Below are 16463 nucleotides of genomic sequence, written 5' to 3' on the forward strand. Positions count from 1 at the left end.
GACAGACAAAACGTATATTTCGATTTGATCAAATATCAAAAATGCATTGGTGAAAGCCTAATACATATCGTAGTTGATTTTTTGGAAGTCTGAGACCGATAATAATTCAATCATTCATTTTGATAGTGGCCTCACACCGGTGATTTGTCTTCACTTCGGTTCCTATCACATAAAGTTCTGTACCACCAAATACATATTCCACTTTCAGGTCCTGCAACTCTTTTGTAGGATTTATTTTCATGGTCAAAGTACCGACGAAGTTACTCCCCTTGTCCGTAGTGTATTTAACGTTAGAGTCATTTTTAACGTTAGAGTCATTTTCCGTACTGAATATTTTCAGGGCGATAGATTTTTGGAAGGGCGTGGTAGTGTGATATATGGTTTTTAATGCATAGCCATTGGACACCTCTTTGCCCTGCTCAATGAATGGACGGAACACGTTATTACAGCGCTTGCCGTCGGATGTTCGTTTGCTCTGGTCGTGTACAGCTGGATCGAAAGGCGGAGTTATTTCCGCTCCGTAGGTATACCGTAGAATCCTGTGTAAAACAAAAATATATTACAATAGAACTTATGACTTGGAAACTAACATTTACATACATGTACAATGGTTGTGTACAGCTAGAAGATACTGGGTTTAAAACACGACAGAACAATTAAAGAGAGATTAGAAGAGATCGCCGTGACGTCACGCATTAACATCTGTTTATCATGTGGTGGGCAAAACAAATGTTTTTACATCGTTTGTGCATGGGATCGGAATTTTCAATTCTTAATAACTTTTTCGCTCATTTATGGATTTTCAAAATTCAAAAAGTTTTGAAACACTTACAATTTTCATAATTTCGTATTCAAACATCTTTTCTAAATGAATAACCGTTTTAAATGACACATATATGGCCCAAAAACACAACACTTTCCACACCCTTCGTTTTTTGTATCCTGGTTACATAGGATACATAGGGATACACTGTATGTGCAGATTTTTTGTTGTTAACATTATTCTACCATTTTTTTTAATTTTTATTATGTTTTATTTCATTCAAACATTATATTATTATTTTATTATTATGTTTTATTTCATTCAAACATTATATTATTATTTTAAGCCATACATTTCTATTTCTTACTTTATTCTTCATTCATTTAAATACTTTATTTTACATTTTGTAAGTTAAAGTTTTGTGTTTTTAGGACATATCTAAAATGACATATAATTTTAATAGCGGCGTAGTGATGTTCAACACTTTTAGAAAAACACTGTAAGTTAAGCGTTCATAATTTATCCATTTTATTTCGAAATAATAATTAAAGGAACGGGAACAACTAAATATACAGAATGGCTATTTAAAAATCTAATCTTGCAACTAGAATCGTTGTAGAGAGTTGTTAGCATTTAGATTATGATACTGGACTTTGTGCGTCACTTGTGAGAAAATTACAACTACTGATCTTACCTTGACATTATACTATCTGGTTGTCTTCCAAATATGACAGCACCTTTGAGAACGGCTTGTCCGGCTTCCTCTGGTATCAACACCTTCATCCCATCCGCACCTTCAAATCTTTACAAAAATATGACACGTGAGAAAGTATCTGGATGACACGAACCCATTCTTTTAAAGACACATACTAAAATATGATTACTGACTGATCCTCATAATTCGGATTTTTTTAAGTGAGTTGAGACTATTTTTTGCAAGACACAGATATAAAACATTAATCATTCTAAAGGTCAGCGAGAGTGGTAGCTCGATCTTTTTTAATTTATGAAATATACAAAGTATCTAAATGTATCAATATATTTTTCATTGAAAAAAAAAATCAGCCAATATTAGAATATCCAAAAAATATATTAGAAACTGTATTTTTTACGTAGAAATGACGCTTTTGAGCAAGGCAGAAATATCCTAAAATTGCTATAACAATCTATCAATAAATAAAGCCAAAACATATTTTCGAACCTTTTCGATGTCCAAAATGGCCAAAATTTACTTTGGAAAATACCCCACTTAAATCGTATTTTTAACAAAAATTTAAAATTATTCTATTACCATCCTCGGAGTTCATGATAGTAATGATACTGTCTTGATATTTGAAGAGAAAACAAAGAAAACCCTTGATATCGAAAGGGTGGATCAAGCAGTAGCTACCGTTAAGATGCGTAAAAAAATCGGTATTGTTAAAGAATGTATTCCATTATCAAAGACTGAAGCACGAAAATGTAAATGTTTACATTTTTCATATCATACCTGTTTTTTATTGTCTGCTGTACAAATGGGGACTCCGAGAACCCACCTACCATCAAAATCAGAGATATTGTGCGTGCTGGCACCAGCTTGCTGACGTCATCGATGCACTGCTCCATCTGGCGAGTGACTTTATCCATGACTTTCTGAAACAGATCTCTTGCCTGGCATGGCGACATCTTTATTTTATCTCCAGTAACTTTCATTACCCCTGCATAGGCACTGGACGCCACTGCTTCAGTCAGTGGTTTTTGCATGTATTCCTTGGACACATCCGAAAGAGAGGCTGGGACTTTGATGTTGAAAGTCTTGTCTGAGGTAGTGTCAACATTTCTTTTGATAACTTCAAACTCTCTCATAAGGTCAAGGTAATCTCCACAGTGCCTAGTTATAACAAAAAATGTAAATCATACTATGGAAGGTCGGTGCGCCATGCCAAATGCTAAATGACGAATATTCTAGGCTAAATTAATGTCAATATTACTTTAGGCTAATTTGCTAAATAGTAAGTGCATAATATATCTACAAAATTCTAAATGTTATAAAGCTAATGCTTACTTCCATGTGATAAATGCCAATCCAACTAGAAAATGCTTTTGTAAAAAAGCGCATGTCTCCCCCAATGCAAAGTCCTATAGGCAAGAAGTCAATAGGGGTCAGGAGCGAAAGTCAAAGAGACACTGATGGTTGGCTGCAATAGGAATCATCTACTTGGCATGTCCAGTCATCCCGCTAAATTTCAACACTCTTGGCCTAGTGGTTCTCAAGTCACTGTTCAGGCTCCTGTGACCTTGACCTTTGATCAAGTGACCTCAAAATAAATAGGGGTCATCCACTCTGCATGTCCAATCATCCTATTAAGTTTCAACATTGTAGGTCAAGTGGTTCTCAAGTTATTTCCAAAAAATGATTTTACATGAACAGGCCACTGTGACCTTGACCTTTAATAGACTGACCCCAAAATCAATAGGGGTCATCTACTCTGCATGTTCAATCATCCTATGAAGTTTCAACATTCTGGGTCAAGTGGTTCTCAAGTTATTGATCGGAACTGGTTATCAATGTTCAGGCCTCTGTGACCTTGACCTTTAATGGAGTGACCCCAAAAACAATAGGGGTCATTTACTCTGCATGAACAATAATCCTATGAAGTTTCAACATTCTGGGTCGAGAGGTTCTCAAGTTATTGATTGGAAATGGTTTTCCATGTTCCGGCCCCTGTGGACTTGACCTTTAACAGAGTGACCCTAAAATCGTTAGGGGTCATCTACTCTGCATGACCAATCATCCTATGAAGTTTCATCATTCTGGGTCAAGTGGTTCTCAAGTTACTGACCGGAAATGGTTTTCAATGTTCAGGCCCCTGTGACCTTGACCTTTCACAGAGTGACCCCAAAATCGTTAGGGGTCATCTTCTCTGCATGACCAATCATCCTATTAAGTTTCAACATTCTGGGTCAAGTGGTTCTCAAGTTACTGACCGGAAATGGTTTTCAATGTTCAGGCCCCTGTGACCTTGACCTTTAACGGAGTGACCCCAAAATCGATAGGGGTCATCTACTTTGCATGTACAATCATCCTATGAAGTTTCAACATTCTGGGTCAAGTGGTTCTCTAGTTATTGATCGGAAATGGTTTTCCATGTTCAGGCCCCTGTGACCTTGACCTTTGACAGAGTGACCCCAAAATCAATAGGGGTCATCTACTCTTCATGACCAATCATCCTATGAAGTTTCAACATTCTGGGTGAAGTAGTTCTCTAGTTATTGATCGGAAATGGTTTTCAATGTTCAGGCCCCTGTGACCTTGACCTTTGACGGAGTGACCCCAAAATCAATAGGGGTCGTCTTCTCCAGCAGCCCTACAACCCTATGAAGTTTGAAGGTTCTAGGTCAAATGGTTCTCCAGTTATTGCTCGGAAATGAAGTGTGATGACGGACGGACGGACGGACGGACGGACAGGGCAAAAACAATATGTCTCCTGGGGGAGACATAATTCTTTAACTATATGAGTTAATGATCTGTATCTCTTAAACTAATGAATGTAACCGTTTGATTATTTGATAAACCATATACTGTTATAATATGTTCTATCAGTCTGAATTGAAGCAATAATAGGGAATCGGGATCGATCCCTCTACGGTAACATGCGATAAACCGAATAAGATATATACTATGGAATTTAAAAAATGTGTACTTCCGGCACGTGCACAGAACGTCCGATATCGGAGTTTTTGGAAGAATACGTTTTTTCCTTGTACATAACAAACCTCTTTCACATCAGTACAAATATGGATATATGGTATACATACACGTAGTCTGCACATGTAAATACACATAGTGAGCACAGTTCATATAATATAAATTCTTATTTCATACTCGTTTCTATTCCCCGTTAACTTACACTGGTACCGGAAACGTCAATATTTTTCCATACACTGACGCCTGAATTTCATATCGGGTGCGTGACGTAATTCAGTGTGTGTTGTTGCACTATTTTTTTCTATTTAGTTCAGTATTGTCAATCCTATTCAGGCTATGGAACATATATGACGTTACGCTCATTGGGGTGGTTGGGCTACAGTTTTCGTAAATCATATCGTTCCGATATTTAAAAGAAATATTTTGATATAGATGTCGAATGATGCTTATTCAATCAAATTATTTATCAGACAGTGAATTATATTGCAATGTTCGGATACAATTTTAATGCGTATTCGTTATTTAGTTTTCAAACATAACGTCGACGTTACATTAATTTCACGGTTGTGACATTTCGGCTAGATTTTGCAATTTTCATGTGATAAATTTAATTTATATTCAACGTTAGACATATGCATATCAATTTGCAGACTGTTGTATGTACTTTCAGACTGTAGTCGCAGATTTGTAAACAAATACATATTTCTGTACATATTTCGGCACGTAACAACTTCGTAATTTTATTTTTTGCATTTTTTGACACGTGTGACATCGCGGCTAGATTAAAGTATACATATATTAAACGTCATTATCCAAGTTAAAATAGGACAACAACTTACTAATTCAAAAGTAGAATTTATATACATTTTGTCAAAATAAATATTATAGAAAGCATACGATAGTTAAAGAAACTACAGCAGTTTTAATAAATCCGGTCGAGGAAAGACATAAAATCTTACGTTTTCAGTTGTGTCTGTCTTTCGCTTCCTATTTGTTACAGAAAGTATTGAAAAGCAAATGATTGAAATGACGTCAAATATAGTTAACGTCACGTCACCGAGTCTTCATATTTGATGGAAAAAAATAATTTTATGAATTAACTAAGCCGTTATGTAATGCGCACTGGTAAATTTTGCTACATCTTACATGACGTTTTTGTGTTCTTTTCTATTATACTATGTCGAATTAAATTTTTACTAATTATTTAACGCAGATGCGATCACATTTACTAACAGGGCGATTGTTTTGCCTTTCTTGTGATTTAAGCATATAAACAATCTATTTCTAAAACGAATTTCATGAAACATTGAAGTATAAGAAACTTACAAATTCCCGATGTTCGCCAACAACGTACGCAACGTCATATATGATACTTACATAATATTTATACGTGTAGATGCGTATGTAATAAAAAGGTTATTATCTTTGCATCGAGAAATATGCACTCGTTCTTCAGCGGAAGAATATTGCGCTCCTAAAGTCGCGCAATATTTCCGCTGAAGAACTCGTGCATATTTCCCGATACAAAGCTAATAACCTATAAGTATTACAGGTAATTTCCGCCTCTTGAATAGGCGCACCCTCCGGAGAAGTATATAATACAATATTGGCAGTGTTGTTTTTATTCCAAAACCTACCTTTAAAATTGATAGGGAGTCGAGTTTACGCGTAGCGACGAAAATCGGGATCGATCACTCGATGGTAACATGCGATATACCGAATGGGATATTATCGAATTAAAAATGTGTCCTTCCGTTCTGTCATTAGACAGTTCTTTTCAAATGTTATGGGATGAGCTGAAATCGGATCGATTCCCGATTGAGGCAGTGCCTTATTTCATATTCTGTTCAACCGGTGACGGGACCTAAATTTTTACTGTCAAATATTTAGAAAACGATGGTTTTTAACAGGGAAAAAGTTATATATCGAAGATTAATGACTATTCAAAGGATGCATTCGTCCACTGATACATAGCTCTTCAGTATTTGAATAACTTCAGCATATTTAGATACGTCGTCCAGCTAATTTGCGCAGTGTTTTGGTAATCCTAAGCAGACCTCTGTTCGTGCCGGCAACTTGCTCGCGGGGGCAGTTCGTGTCTTTTGCCACAATTTAAGCTGTAACTGAACCATTTCATGGACCAGCTGACATCTAACACACTAATAAACTGCAACAGGAAAATATCAGTTGCAAACTAGCGACTATTCATTAATACAAAAATGTAAAAGATTTGACAATTCCACTTACTCGTGCATGAAAGCTGACATTCCCAAAGGAGAAACTATATTAGACAACACTTGTATGAAATATGCGTCCACAGCTGTTCCACCCCATGGGCCACCACATGCACGGTGCACCTCGCGCAGTTTTCCGCAGTCAAGTTTCTCGTGCACCGTTATATCTGCTGTTCCTCCTTAAAATTCAAATAAACATTGTAACTTTATGTTGCTAAATCATAATTATTCTAGGTTGCTAAATCGTAATTATTCTATGTTGCTAAATCGTAATTATTCTATGTTGCTAAATCGTAATTATATTGCCAATCATTAATGGAGTCTTGACAAATAAGAAATTACCTAAAGGTTTTGACAATTTTCTTTTTAATAATCACATAAAAATGAAATATGCGTGTAAAAGTACCATGCCAAAAATGTGTGTTAGTCATATTAAACTGATTCAACTATGGGGTCCTACATAGGCAAAAAGTATGAGACTGACCGCAACAGACAACCAATGCGGGACCAACTCTGCGTATCAAAGACATAAATGATATAAATAATATGTATACAGTCGTGAATGACTCAATATATAACGTCTGTTTTCAATCCAAATGTTTTAGTGTTTGATCATAGTGAATATTGAAAAAGAAAGACATACCTCCAAGATCGACTATCATATACACTGTACCAGGAGCTGCCAGAGCACACTGCGCTTCGCCGCCGACGGAGAATCTATCAACGGGAAGAAACTGGCAAAAAAGAGACGCCGATTCAGGTTCTAAGGATATCGCTAGCCTATCGTCCTTTATGTCAGCCTGAAAGACAAAATATTCATGTCATAATTCTTACAAATGTATTAAATAATAAATATTACTTTTTCATGTTTCTAATAAGGTCCTTTTCAAGATCTCAAGTACTTTCTTATACAAACTAGACAAAATATGCGGCAAAATATAACTCACCCGCTTCGCAGCTTGCCTCATGAAGTCTTTAGCATTATCGCTCCAAATGGCGGGAACTGTTAACACATATAAGATGTCGTCTGTTTGAACTGTCGTCTTTTTCCTCTTTAATTCGTCCAGGAGATGATCTTTCAAGCAAAGTACTGACTTTGAAAATACCTCTATAGCAGGAAACTCTTTATTTTGTTCGTCTTTTATTAGTGTAGATGCAGACAAAACCTGAAGGAAAAACAACTCTACAGTTTGAGCCAACCAATCCGCAAAACGTGAATGGCGGCTTTATTTTGAGACCTAGATCTGATAATCATTCTAGAGATATCTGTGGGTGGCAGCAAGATTTTTTAGATTTTTTTTTTTAGAATATATCTAGTAATGTCAGTTTTATGCTGTCCGTAGAGTTAGCAACATAGATGCGTGAAGTCAGCAGCCATGCTGTCTGAGCACCGTGAAGTTAGCAGCCTAGCAGCTTTAAAAACATTATTCTTTTATTACGTCTTGAATGTTTGACAATAGTATCATGGATGTTTTATAACAATCAATTCAATGCTGAATTGAAACGGGTGTCAGATGAAAATACGGATCGAATAGTAGAAATTACATCTGAGGGCGCATCAATCAGTTTTTAAAGTGAAGAAGCAGCTTTTAGAATTCCAATTAAATGTAAAGAACATAGTAAAACACAAATAGCGATGTTTGTACAGGGAGAGAACTGAAAATGTAAAAGCAATTATAAAGAGTCACATTGACATCTGAAGTCATACGTCATTCACTACTTTTCCAGCTCGCTTAGCTCAATAGGGAAAGCGCAGATCTACGGATCGCGGGGTCGTGAGTTCGGTCATCAGGCGGGCCGTATGTTCTTCGTGACGATTTCATAAAAGACATTAATATGTCTGACATCATTCGTCCTCCACCTCTGGTTCATGTAGAGGAAGTTGACAACTTTCGGAGAACAGTTTGTACTGGTACAGAATCCAGGAACACTGATTTGGTTAACTGCCCGTTGTTATATAACTGAAATACTGTGGAAAAACGGCGTTAAACCCAAAACAAACAAACAAACAAACTTTTCCAGGTTTCCGATGGTGGAGGGAGAACCCAGGTACCCCTCCAAGCATTGTTTCAGGCACGGGTGGGCATCTAGGCAGAAATATCAAATTTCTGTCAACTGAATTCCCCAAATGAAGCATTCTACACCCCAAGGGAAATTTCGAACCCGCGTCAGTTAGGGGCAAATGATCTCGAAGCCAACGAGCTTAACCATTCGACCATGGAGGCCCAAAAAAGTAGATGGCACAAAATTACACAAAAATTCAAACGAACCAAATGCAAACGTACAGTTGCAACTCGATATCTCGAACTCGCTAATCTCTATATTCCGGCTATCTCGAAGAGATTTTCAAGTCCTGTGCCGAAAATAATTATGTACATGTACATAAAATATCATTATTATGTCGAATTTTTGATATCTTGAAGTAAAGATACCTTGAAATTCGAGATACAGAGTTTCCACTGTATATTTTGCTTGTTATAGAAAAAACTTACCGAAGCGCTTTGACCTACCTTCAGATCATGTAACTTCATTTTAAACCTCTTGAAGAAGTACCAGTCCTTCGGATCCTCGTCTTCATCCTCGCATATATCTGAGAACCTCCGCTCAGCCTGATGAAAGTATGGGAAAAATACATGTCAAAGGAGAAACAACAATATAACAACAATAATATAACAGTCATTGTATTTTATATAAACAGTTTAAGAACCCGAAGAAAACGCGTGTCGTGATTTAAGACGAAATAATTGTGACTGCTAAAGACGAAACTCGTATAAAAGTTTAGTTCACAGACAGTTGGAGTTCAGGTCCCACGCCCCTCTCCGCCCCTGCCAAATGTCGGCCAATATATTAACCTTTTAAAACACACTCAATTCTAGGTGCCCATCATTAAATATTCAACATGTTTCAAAAATTGCACGCATTTACTATCAATGTTCTTTATGCATTGAAAGTGAATGATATTTTTTTAAACAAAACATACTTAATTATTGAGACATGAGCTCAGATTGCTCTAAAAGGCTACAATATTGGCCGACATTCGACAGAGACAGACAGGGAAGGGTGAGAGAGGGAGTGGTGTCCTCCAAGTGTCTGTGGTCTAGTTAAGTGACTTGACAGACATAAAAAATGATGCAAAAGACGATGAAGACATGTCATTGCAATACTTTAATGATAATCCTCTTCGACGAGTACGGTGCTCCGTTAGGGCTGTGAACGCGGAGCGTGAAGGTACGACTGTACGATGGCGAAGCGCGACAGTACGATGGTGAAAACAGGACAGTAAGATGGCGAAGTGCGACTACGATAGTGACAGTCTGTCGTACTGTAGCGCTTCACTATCGTACTGTCGCGCTTCACCATCATAATGTTACCAACGTACTGTCGCGCTTCGCCATCGTACTGTCGTGCTACACCAACTTCAACTTAATGTATAGAATTGTACAGCACGACAGTACGATGGCGAAGCGCGACAGTACGATGGTGACACTACGATGATGAAGCGGGACAGTGCGATGGCAAAGCACGACAGCGAAACGCGACAGTACGATTGTGACACTACGATGGTGAAGCGTGACAGTGCGATGGCGAAGCGCGACACTATGATGGTGAAGCGCAACAGTATGATGGCAAAGCGCAACAGTACGACGGACTGTCACCATCGCACTGTCATGTTGTCACCATCATACTGTCGTGCTTCGCAATCGTACCGCATACCTTCGCGCTTCGCGTTCACAGGGAGCAAGCGCCAGCCCTAACGGAACACCGTAGACGAGGTCTAGCGACGACAGCAGTAGCCGGCGACTTGCGGCTTCAACCACCCTTGTTAGGTTTCGCAACCACTTCTCAGGTCTCTGTCGTTTATGGTCTCATTGGCCGTGACCCATTTTTGGCTTCAAAATTATTTTTACTTTTTGGCTAATACTCTACGGAAATTGCGTAGGTAAATTTTCTTCACCACTTTGGCTTCAAAAATTCTCTTTAACGGCATGCCGGGGTTCCGTACTCCACATAGCTAAATGCTGTACTGTGCCCGAAAGGGCGGATGGTCCCTATATAATTAAGCATACATCCTGACTGACTGTATCTTTCATTGTTCTCTCTGTTTAATATGTAGTATTGTATAAAATTGTTGTACTGTTTCAATAGAATGGAAAATAAGTAAGATAACTAAAGAAAAGAGAAAAAAATATCAACAATATGCCTTTTGTTTTCTTAAACATATCGTTATCATGCATGATTGCTTCCGGTTCTGCAGAATCACTTGGTATACGTTGGTGCACTTGCCCTTACGGGTTCGGGTACGAAACAATTCCTCGGGAAAGACAGAAAGGCTAAATTTGATTAAGGGACTTAAGCCAACTACATTTTTTTTGTAATAATTAACATGGTTTATACATAATTTATTTTAGGTCGATTGTGAAGGAAATTCTACAACTTGTATTAATCATTCTCGACACCTCATTCCTGATGGAATCCATCGCCATGAGGGTATGAGAGAAGAGGCCAGTTTCCCTTTTAATGCTGAGCGCCAAGCAAGGGAGATACTGGTACCATTTTTCACGTCTTTAATATGACGCGGCCGGGGATCGGACTCACGACCTCCCGCACTCGAAGTGGACGCTCTACCACTAGGCTATCGAGGCGGTTAATGAAAATAAGCATTAGCCCAAACAGTCGGAGAAAATGTGAGTTCAATATAAAATAAAACAAAGAACCACTAACTTGTACGGTCCCAACAACATTATCTGGCCAAATTGTTCGAAGGAGAGAAGTAGGTAATTTTTTTACGTACGCGTGTCTCTGTGGTAAAAACACTGAGAAAATGTTACTAGTGTACAATGGAAGATAACTTATCAGTTGTTCAATATGCATAGTACCTAAGCATTTGTCAAACTGTTTTCATAAATAAAATTGCTGGTTTGTAGGCAACACGTATTTAAGATTTTAAATATAGACAAATACAAACTGATCGGAGGTGTTGCTGTATCATGATAATTAATAAATAAATTATATTCTTCCTAGATAATTGATTTGATGAGTCCCCTATACTGATAAAATTGTTCAAAGAAACTTTTAACAGGTTTAATATTCAACTGCGTTTTATGTCGCATTTTAGCTCGCGTACCCAAAGAATGTCCAGTTACGCCCCTGAACAGCGAGTGTTGGAGTCGCCGACATGTGAACTGTATTACTGATACTTACCTCATACCCGAAGCTGTCAACGTGTCCATTGTTGTCCAACAATAGACATGTAGGTGTTTTCATTGATGCCACCTGCAATTTTCCATCATTCCAGGCTTGCGGTGCGGAAATCTTGTGACCAGGGTCCTCACGGCTATAATCGTGTTTGAACTGAAAGGCATAACCGCTGTAGGTTGTTCCGAAGTCAATAGCACATACCAGTAAAGGATCCTTTATTAGATCGGCCATCGTCTGAAGAAAAAATGTATAAATCAGAATCTGTTCAAATCTGCTCACCAACACAAGTCGTTTCTCAAGCACGGAGTGTGTTTGGGGTAAGCTAGGATGAAGTTGTGAATAAGCTAGGATGAAGTTGTGAATAAGCTAGAATGAAGTTGTGAAAAAAAAAACTCATTGCAACCTTAAAATGTGACATAATATCGGCGTTATCGAAATCAATTTTCATGATTTTATAGGCGAGGATTTAAAACATTTTTCGTAGCCTTCACGTTGCAGCTATGTTCTTAATAAACAATGCGTCGCCTCAATTTTAAATCTGAAGTCTATTTTTCCTCTTTTACAGATATGGTCCCGTCTTCTTACTCAGACAATCCAACCAACGTAACGTTGCGGTTTGATGATCGTATACACGGGTAAATTTGGGCGAAGTATGTGAAGAAAGTATTGAGAACGTATGGCAGACGCTTTGTACTTTTTTCCTTTTATTTTATTAAAAAACATAAAGTAATAAAAAACGTGTAAGCAAAATGTCACCAGAATCGAGCTATTCTATAGTTAAATGCCACGTGGGTTAGCCACCATGTGACTGTCCTTCTGCTTAAAGACCCACCACGACCTAGTGACCTACTTATTTCGCCCACAAAAACTTCATGAAAATCATTATTATAATACAGGTAACATACAACATTTTATCAGGTGGACAATTTAGGCCCTTCCTGAATAAATGTGTTTAAACAACTTTATCTGCAAACTTATTCAGTCAATCTCTTTTCGGCATAGTTTTTTTTTTCTTTCTTTTTTTTTTTAGCCCGCCCGCTTAGCTCAGTAGGTAAGAGCGTTGGTCTACGGATCGCGGGGTCGCGAGTTCGATCCTCGGGCGGGGCGTATGTTCTCCATGACTATTTGATAAACGACATTGTGTCTGAAATCATTAGTCCTCCACCTCTGATAATTCATGTGGGGAAGTTGGCAGTTACTTGCGGAGAACAGGTTTGTACTGGTACAGAATCCAGGAACGCTGGTTAGGTTAACTGCCCGCCGTTACATGACTAAATACTGTTGAAAAACGGCGTTAAACCAAAAACAAAAAAAAAAAAAACAAAGCATAGTTTTAAGAATATAGATGAATATCTGTCTTACACTGTAGAAACAAAATGTGACTGAAATTTAACTAAATACACTGATTTAAGTACATATTTGCCGCGAGTATATTAATTCAATAAAATGCTAAGACATTAAACACATTGTCTTGGCCTAATATATGTCACTGTCAGTTTGAAAATAAATTCTTGCATGTCTTATATTTTTCATGCAAATCATGTATAATTACATTCATGGAAATACAAAAGAATACAGTTATTTGTGGTGCCTCTTTAAGGCGCTGTATTCTTTTGTATTTCCATGATGGTAATTATGCATGATTTGCATGGAAAATATGAGATATGCAAGTATTTAGTTTCAAATTGACAGTGACATATATCAGGCCAAGACAATGTGTTTAATGTCTTAGCATTTTATTGAATTAGTGTAGCAATATGAACAGAAATCGGAGCGTTTGGTTTAATTTCAGTCACATTTTGTATAGTTATTTATCTCTATTCTTAAAACTATGCTGAAAAGAGATGGACTAAACTGATCATCAGTAAGTTTGCATATGAAGTTGTGAAAACAAAATAATTCAGGAAGGGCCTAACTTGTTCAGCTGTATATTACCTGTATTATAAGAATGATTTTCATCAAGTTTTTGTGGGTGAAAAAAAGTAGGTCACCAGGTCGTGGTGGCTCTTTAAAGACGCACCACAAAATAACCGTTGTATTCTTTTGTATGTCCATGTTGGTAATTTTACATGCTTGCAGGAAGGAAATGAGAAATAACAAGTATCTAGTAACCAACCGTCAGTGACTTATATAAGACCAAGACAATGTGTTTAATGTCTAAATATATTATTAAACTAATGAAGTAGTATGCACGGTACTTCATGTATTAAGATGAGTTTAGACCACACTTTGTTTCTACAGCGGAAGATATAATAACTATTCATTGTTTATAAAACTATACTGAAAAGAGAATCATTGAGTAAGTTTGCAGATGAAGTGTTAAAACAAATTAGTTTAGGGAGGGCCTAAATTGTCTATCTGTCGTCTTGTAGAATAGCTGTAATAAGCCGAGTATTATCAGAATGATTTGCACGAAGTTCATGTGGGAGGAAAAAGTAGGTCACTGGGTCATGGTGGGCCTTTAACGGATCGTTTTGTAGGTTATATACAATCATGTATAAAATGTACATTTTTAAATAGAATTAAAATAAGACATGACAAAGACGCTTATCGTTGTTCAAAATAATACCATAGCCATTTAAGATCATGCTTACAGAATTTACTTTCTAAATATTTCTTATTGAACACCAATGTTTGAAGATGAAATCAGTTTTGAAAGCTTTTGACGATATATAATATGACTTTTGTACTGAAACAAAAACTTATTTTAACAATTAGACGAATAAAAGCAAAACGTTATAACAATAAATACAATTACATTATAAATACATACAATAAAATCGAGTTTAATCCAAACACAATTTTAGGCTGTTGAATAGGTATACAATATTACAAACGAAAGCTAAAATGATTAAAATCGAAAGTAGAAAACCAGTTTACCTACCTTCTGTTAAAAATTATGTAACCTTATTTCATTATTTCACTAGATAGTCTATGTGTTTATATCTTTCAAACAATTTTAGTTATCAAATGGTCTTGTTTTTCTTTATTCAACACATCATTTTATCTATATAGTATATGATAATTATAATCCTACATAGGAATAGAAACAGGAAGTAAATCGCCCTGAAATTCTCTGAAAGACAATTTAATCATGTTGATCATCAATATAATGCGAAGTATTTAATCAGTACCATACGATAATATCAAAATAATATAGAGAAAAAATATATATTACCTTAACATTATCTAATTACTATCAATTGTCCTGCTACCTTTGGTGAATAACAACAGCGTGATTGTCACGAAGATTATTTATAATGATGCACCGTTTAATATTGCGGGAACGTCGGATTTCCGGAAGCGATATGGAAGACCAAAATGTTGCATGTCCCGTTTGTAATAAAAAGTTTTCATCCTCGTTCATAACTGAACATGTAAACCGTTGCCTGAACAATGACATAGATGGCTGTAGTAAAGGTGACACTGATCCTTCTCGGAAGAAACGGAAGTTACATTCACCAAATAGTGGGTGGGGTTTTCTTATGTCAAATGATAAATCCGATAAAAGCTGCCTGTCAAAGAGACAAAAGTTGTCTCCGAGAACGGAAATGCAAGAGAAAGAAGGAACAGTTATAACCATTGATGAAGCTGATGATTCTGATATAAAATTCAAAGTATCTGAAATAGTTGGTAAAATCGGCAAAACTTCTGTTACAGAATCTGAAAAAGTTGCTAGCAATCCTAAATGTGCGGCAGGTAACAGTAACCAGACTGGACCAGTTATGGACAATGTTGGCAACAAAGGGACATCTGTAGATATGTCAATACCTTTAGCAGAACAAATGAGGCCTGCCTGTTTTGAAAATTACATTGGACAAGATCAAGCACTGGGAAAAGATAAGATGTTGAGGTCCTTGCTACAAGGAGATAACACACCATCAATGATTTTATGGGGCCCTCCTGGATGTGGAAAAGTTAGTGTTTTGTTAAATGCTTACAATTTCAATCTCGGTTGAAATATTGATGCAAGTTCCATCATTAATTGACTGTCTAATGAATAAACATGTCAGAGAGATGGCCTGTTTGCAACAGGCTGCATGGCTGGTTCATTTAAACAGGCTGGTCCAATTGACCCATACCAAGACATGTACACATAGACCTAATGAACCATACTTGTCATAAATATCACACTGTGTTGAAAGACTTTGCGCTTAGAAACACATTCACAATCTTGTGTTGGCATGTACGCTTACTTTTAAGCATGCACTTTGTGCTCAGACAAGCTATTTAAGCTGCCTTGACTACATTTTTGCCTCAGAACAAAGAGAATATAAAACACATTTTGAACTGTCGTTAAAGCAAGAGTTCTTTGCATCAAATTTGCGTTATATACGTGATTTTGCTGTGTTTCATCAGGTTGCCACCATTTTGCAATTTTTCCAGCTCTTATTATAATCATGTGGCTGAATTAGCCATTTGATGCTGGCAAAAGCAGGGAGATGAGCGAAATAGTACAAAGGGAGAAAAATGTTGCTATATTTTAGATTACGGATGCAGGGGGATACGTTTATGCGGTTGCATCTCAAATTAGCAGAAGTCAGTATATTTTCTTTCCTTTCTCTCTCGGATTTTACAA

General features: G+C 36.9%; 2 protein-coding genes across 5 annotated transcripts in view; one reads left to right on the plus strand and one right to left on the minus strand.

Moving 5' to 3' along the window:
- On the minus strand, window positions 1-15179 carry LOC123549303 (heat shock 70 kDa protein 12B-like). Of its 3 annotated transcripts, none has more exons than XM_053545504.1 (9): window positions 15063-15179; window positions 11888-12118; window positions 9196-9294; window positions 7633-7851; window positions 7329-7485; window positions 6699-6864; window positions 2253-2633; window positions 1458-1565; window positions 1-539 (listed from the first exon to the last, which is right to left on the minus strand). In XM_053545504.1, the coding sequence occupies exons 2-9, from the start codon at window positions 12113-12115 to the stop codon at window positions 107-109; spliced, it is 1791 nt and encodes a 596-aa protein (XP_053401479.1). In that variant the 5' UTR covers window positions 12116-12118; window positions 15063-15179; the 3' UTR covers window positions 1-106. The 3 variants fall into 3 exon arrangements, with proteins under 3 accessions (XP_053401479.1, XP_053401480.1, XP_053401481.1); XM_053545505.1 differs by lacking the exon at window positions 15063-15179 and adding an exon at window positions 14769-14930; XM_053545506.1 differs by lacking the exon at window positions 15063-15179 and adding an exon at window positions 14658-14746.
- Window positions 15141-16463, plus strand: part of LOC123549302 (ATPase WRNIP1-like) — a 16352-nt gene continuing 15029 nt past the window's right edge. The window contains exon 1 of one of the 2 annotated variants that reach the window (XR_006686027.2): window positions 15141-15801. Coding sequence is in view for 1 of the 2 variants with exons in the window: in XM_045337274.2 (XP_045193209.2) it covers window positions 15145-15801 (657 nt within the window). In the remaining variant the exon portion in view is untranslated. The remainder of the gene's footprint in view (window positions 15802-16463) is intronic. The other variant, XM_045337274.2, reaches the window with a different exon arrangement.

The sequence above is a fragment of the Mercenaria mercenaria genome, chromosome 6 (assembly GCF_021730395.1).
Source record: "Mercenaria mercenaria strain notata chromosome 6, MADL_Memer_1, whole genome shotgun sequence".
NCBI classification, from domain to species: Eukaryota; Metazoa; Mollusca; class Bivalvia; order Venerida; family Veneridae; genus Mercenaria; species Mercenaria mercenaria.

Coding starts and splice junctions, on each gene's coding strand:
- LOC123549303 (XM_053545504.1), bottom strand. CDS start 12,115: ATGGCCGATCTAATAAAGGATCCTTTACTGGTATGTGCTATTGACTTC. Junction 2,634..6,698: donor ATGTCAGCTTTCATGCACGA/GTAAGTGGAATT, acceptor TGTTATAACTAG/GCACTGTGGAGATTACCTTG. Junction 540..1,457: donor CCAGATAGTATAATGTCAAG/GTAAGATCAGTA, acceptor TGTTTTACACAG/GATTCTACGGTATACCTACG.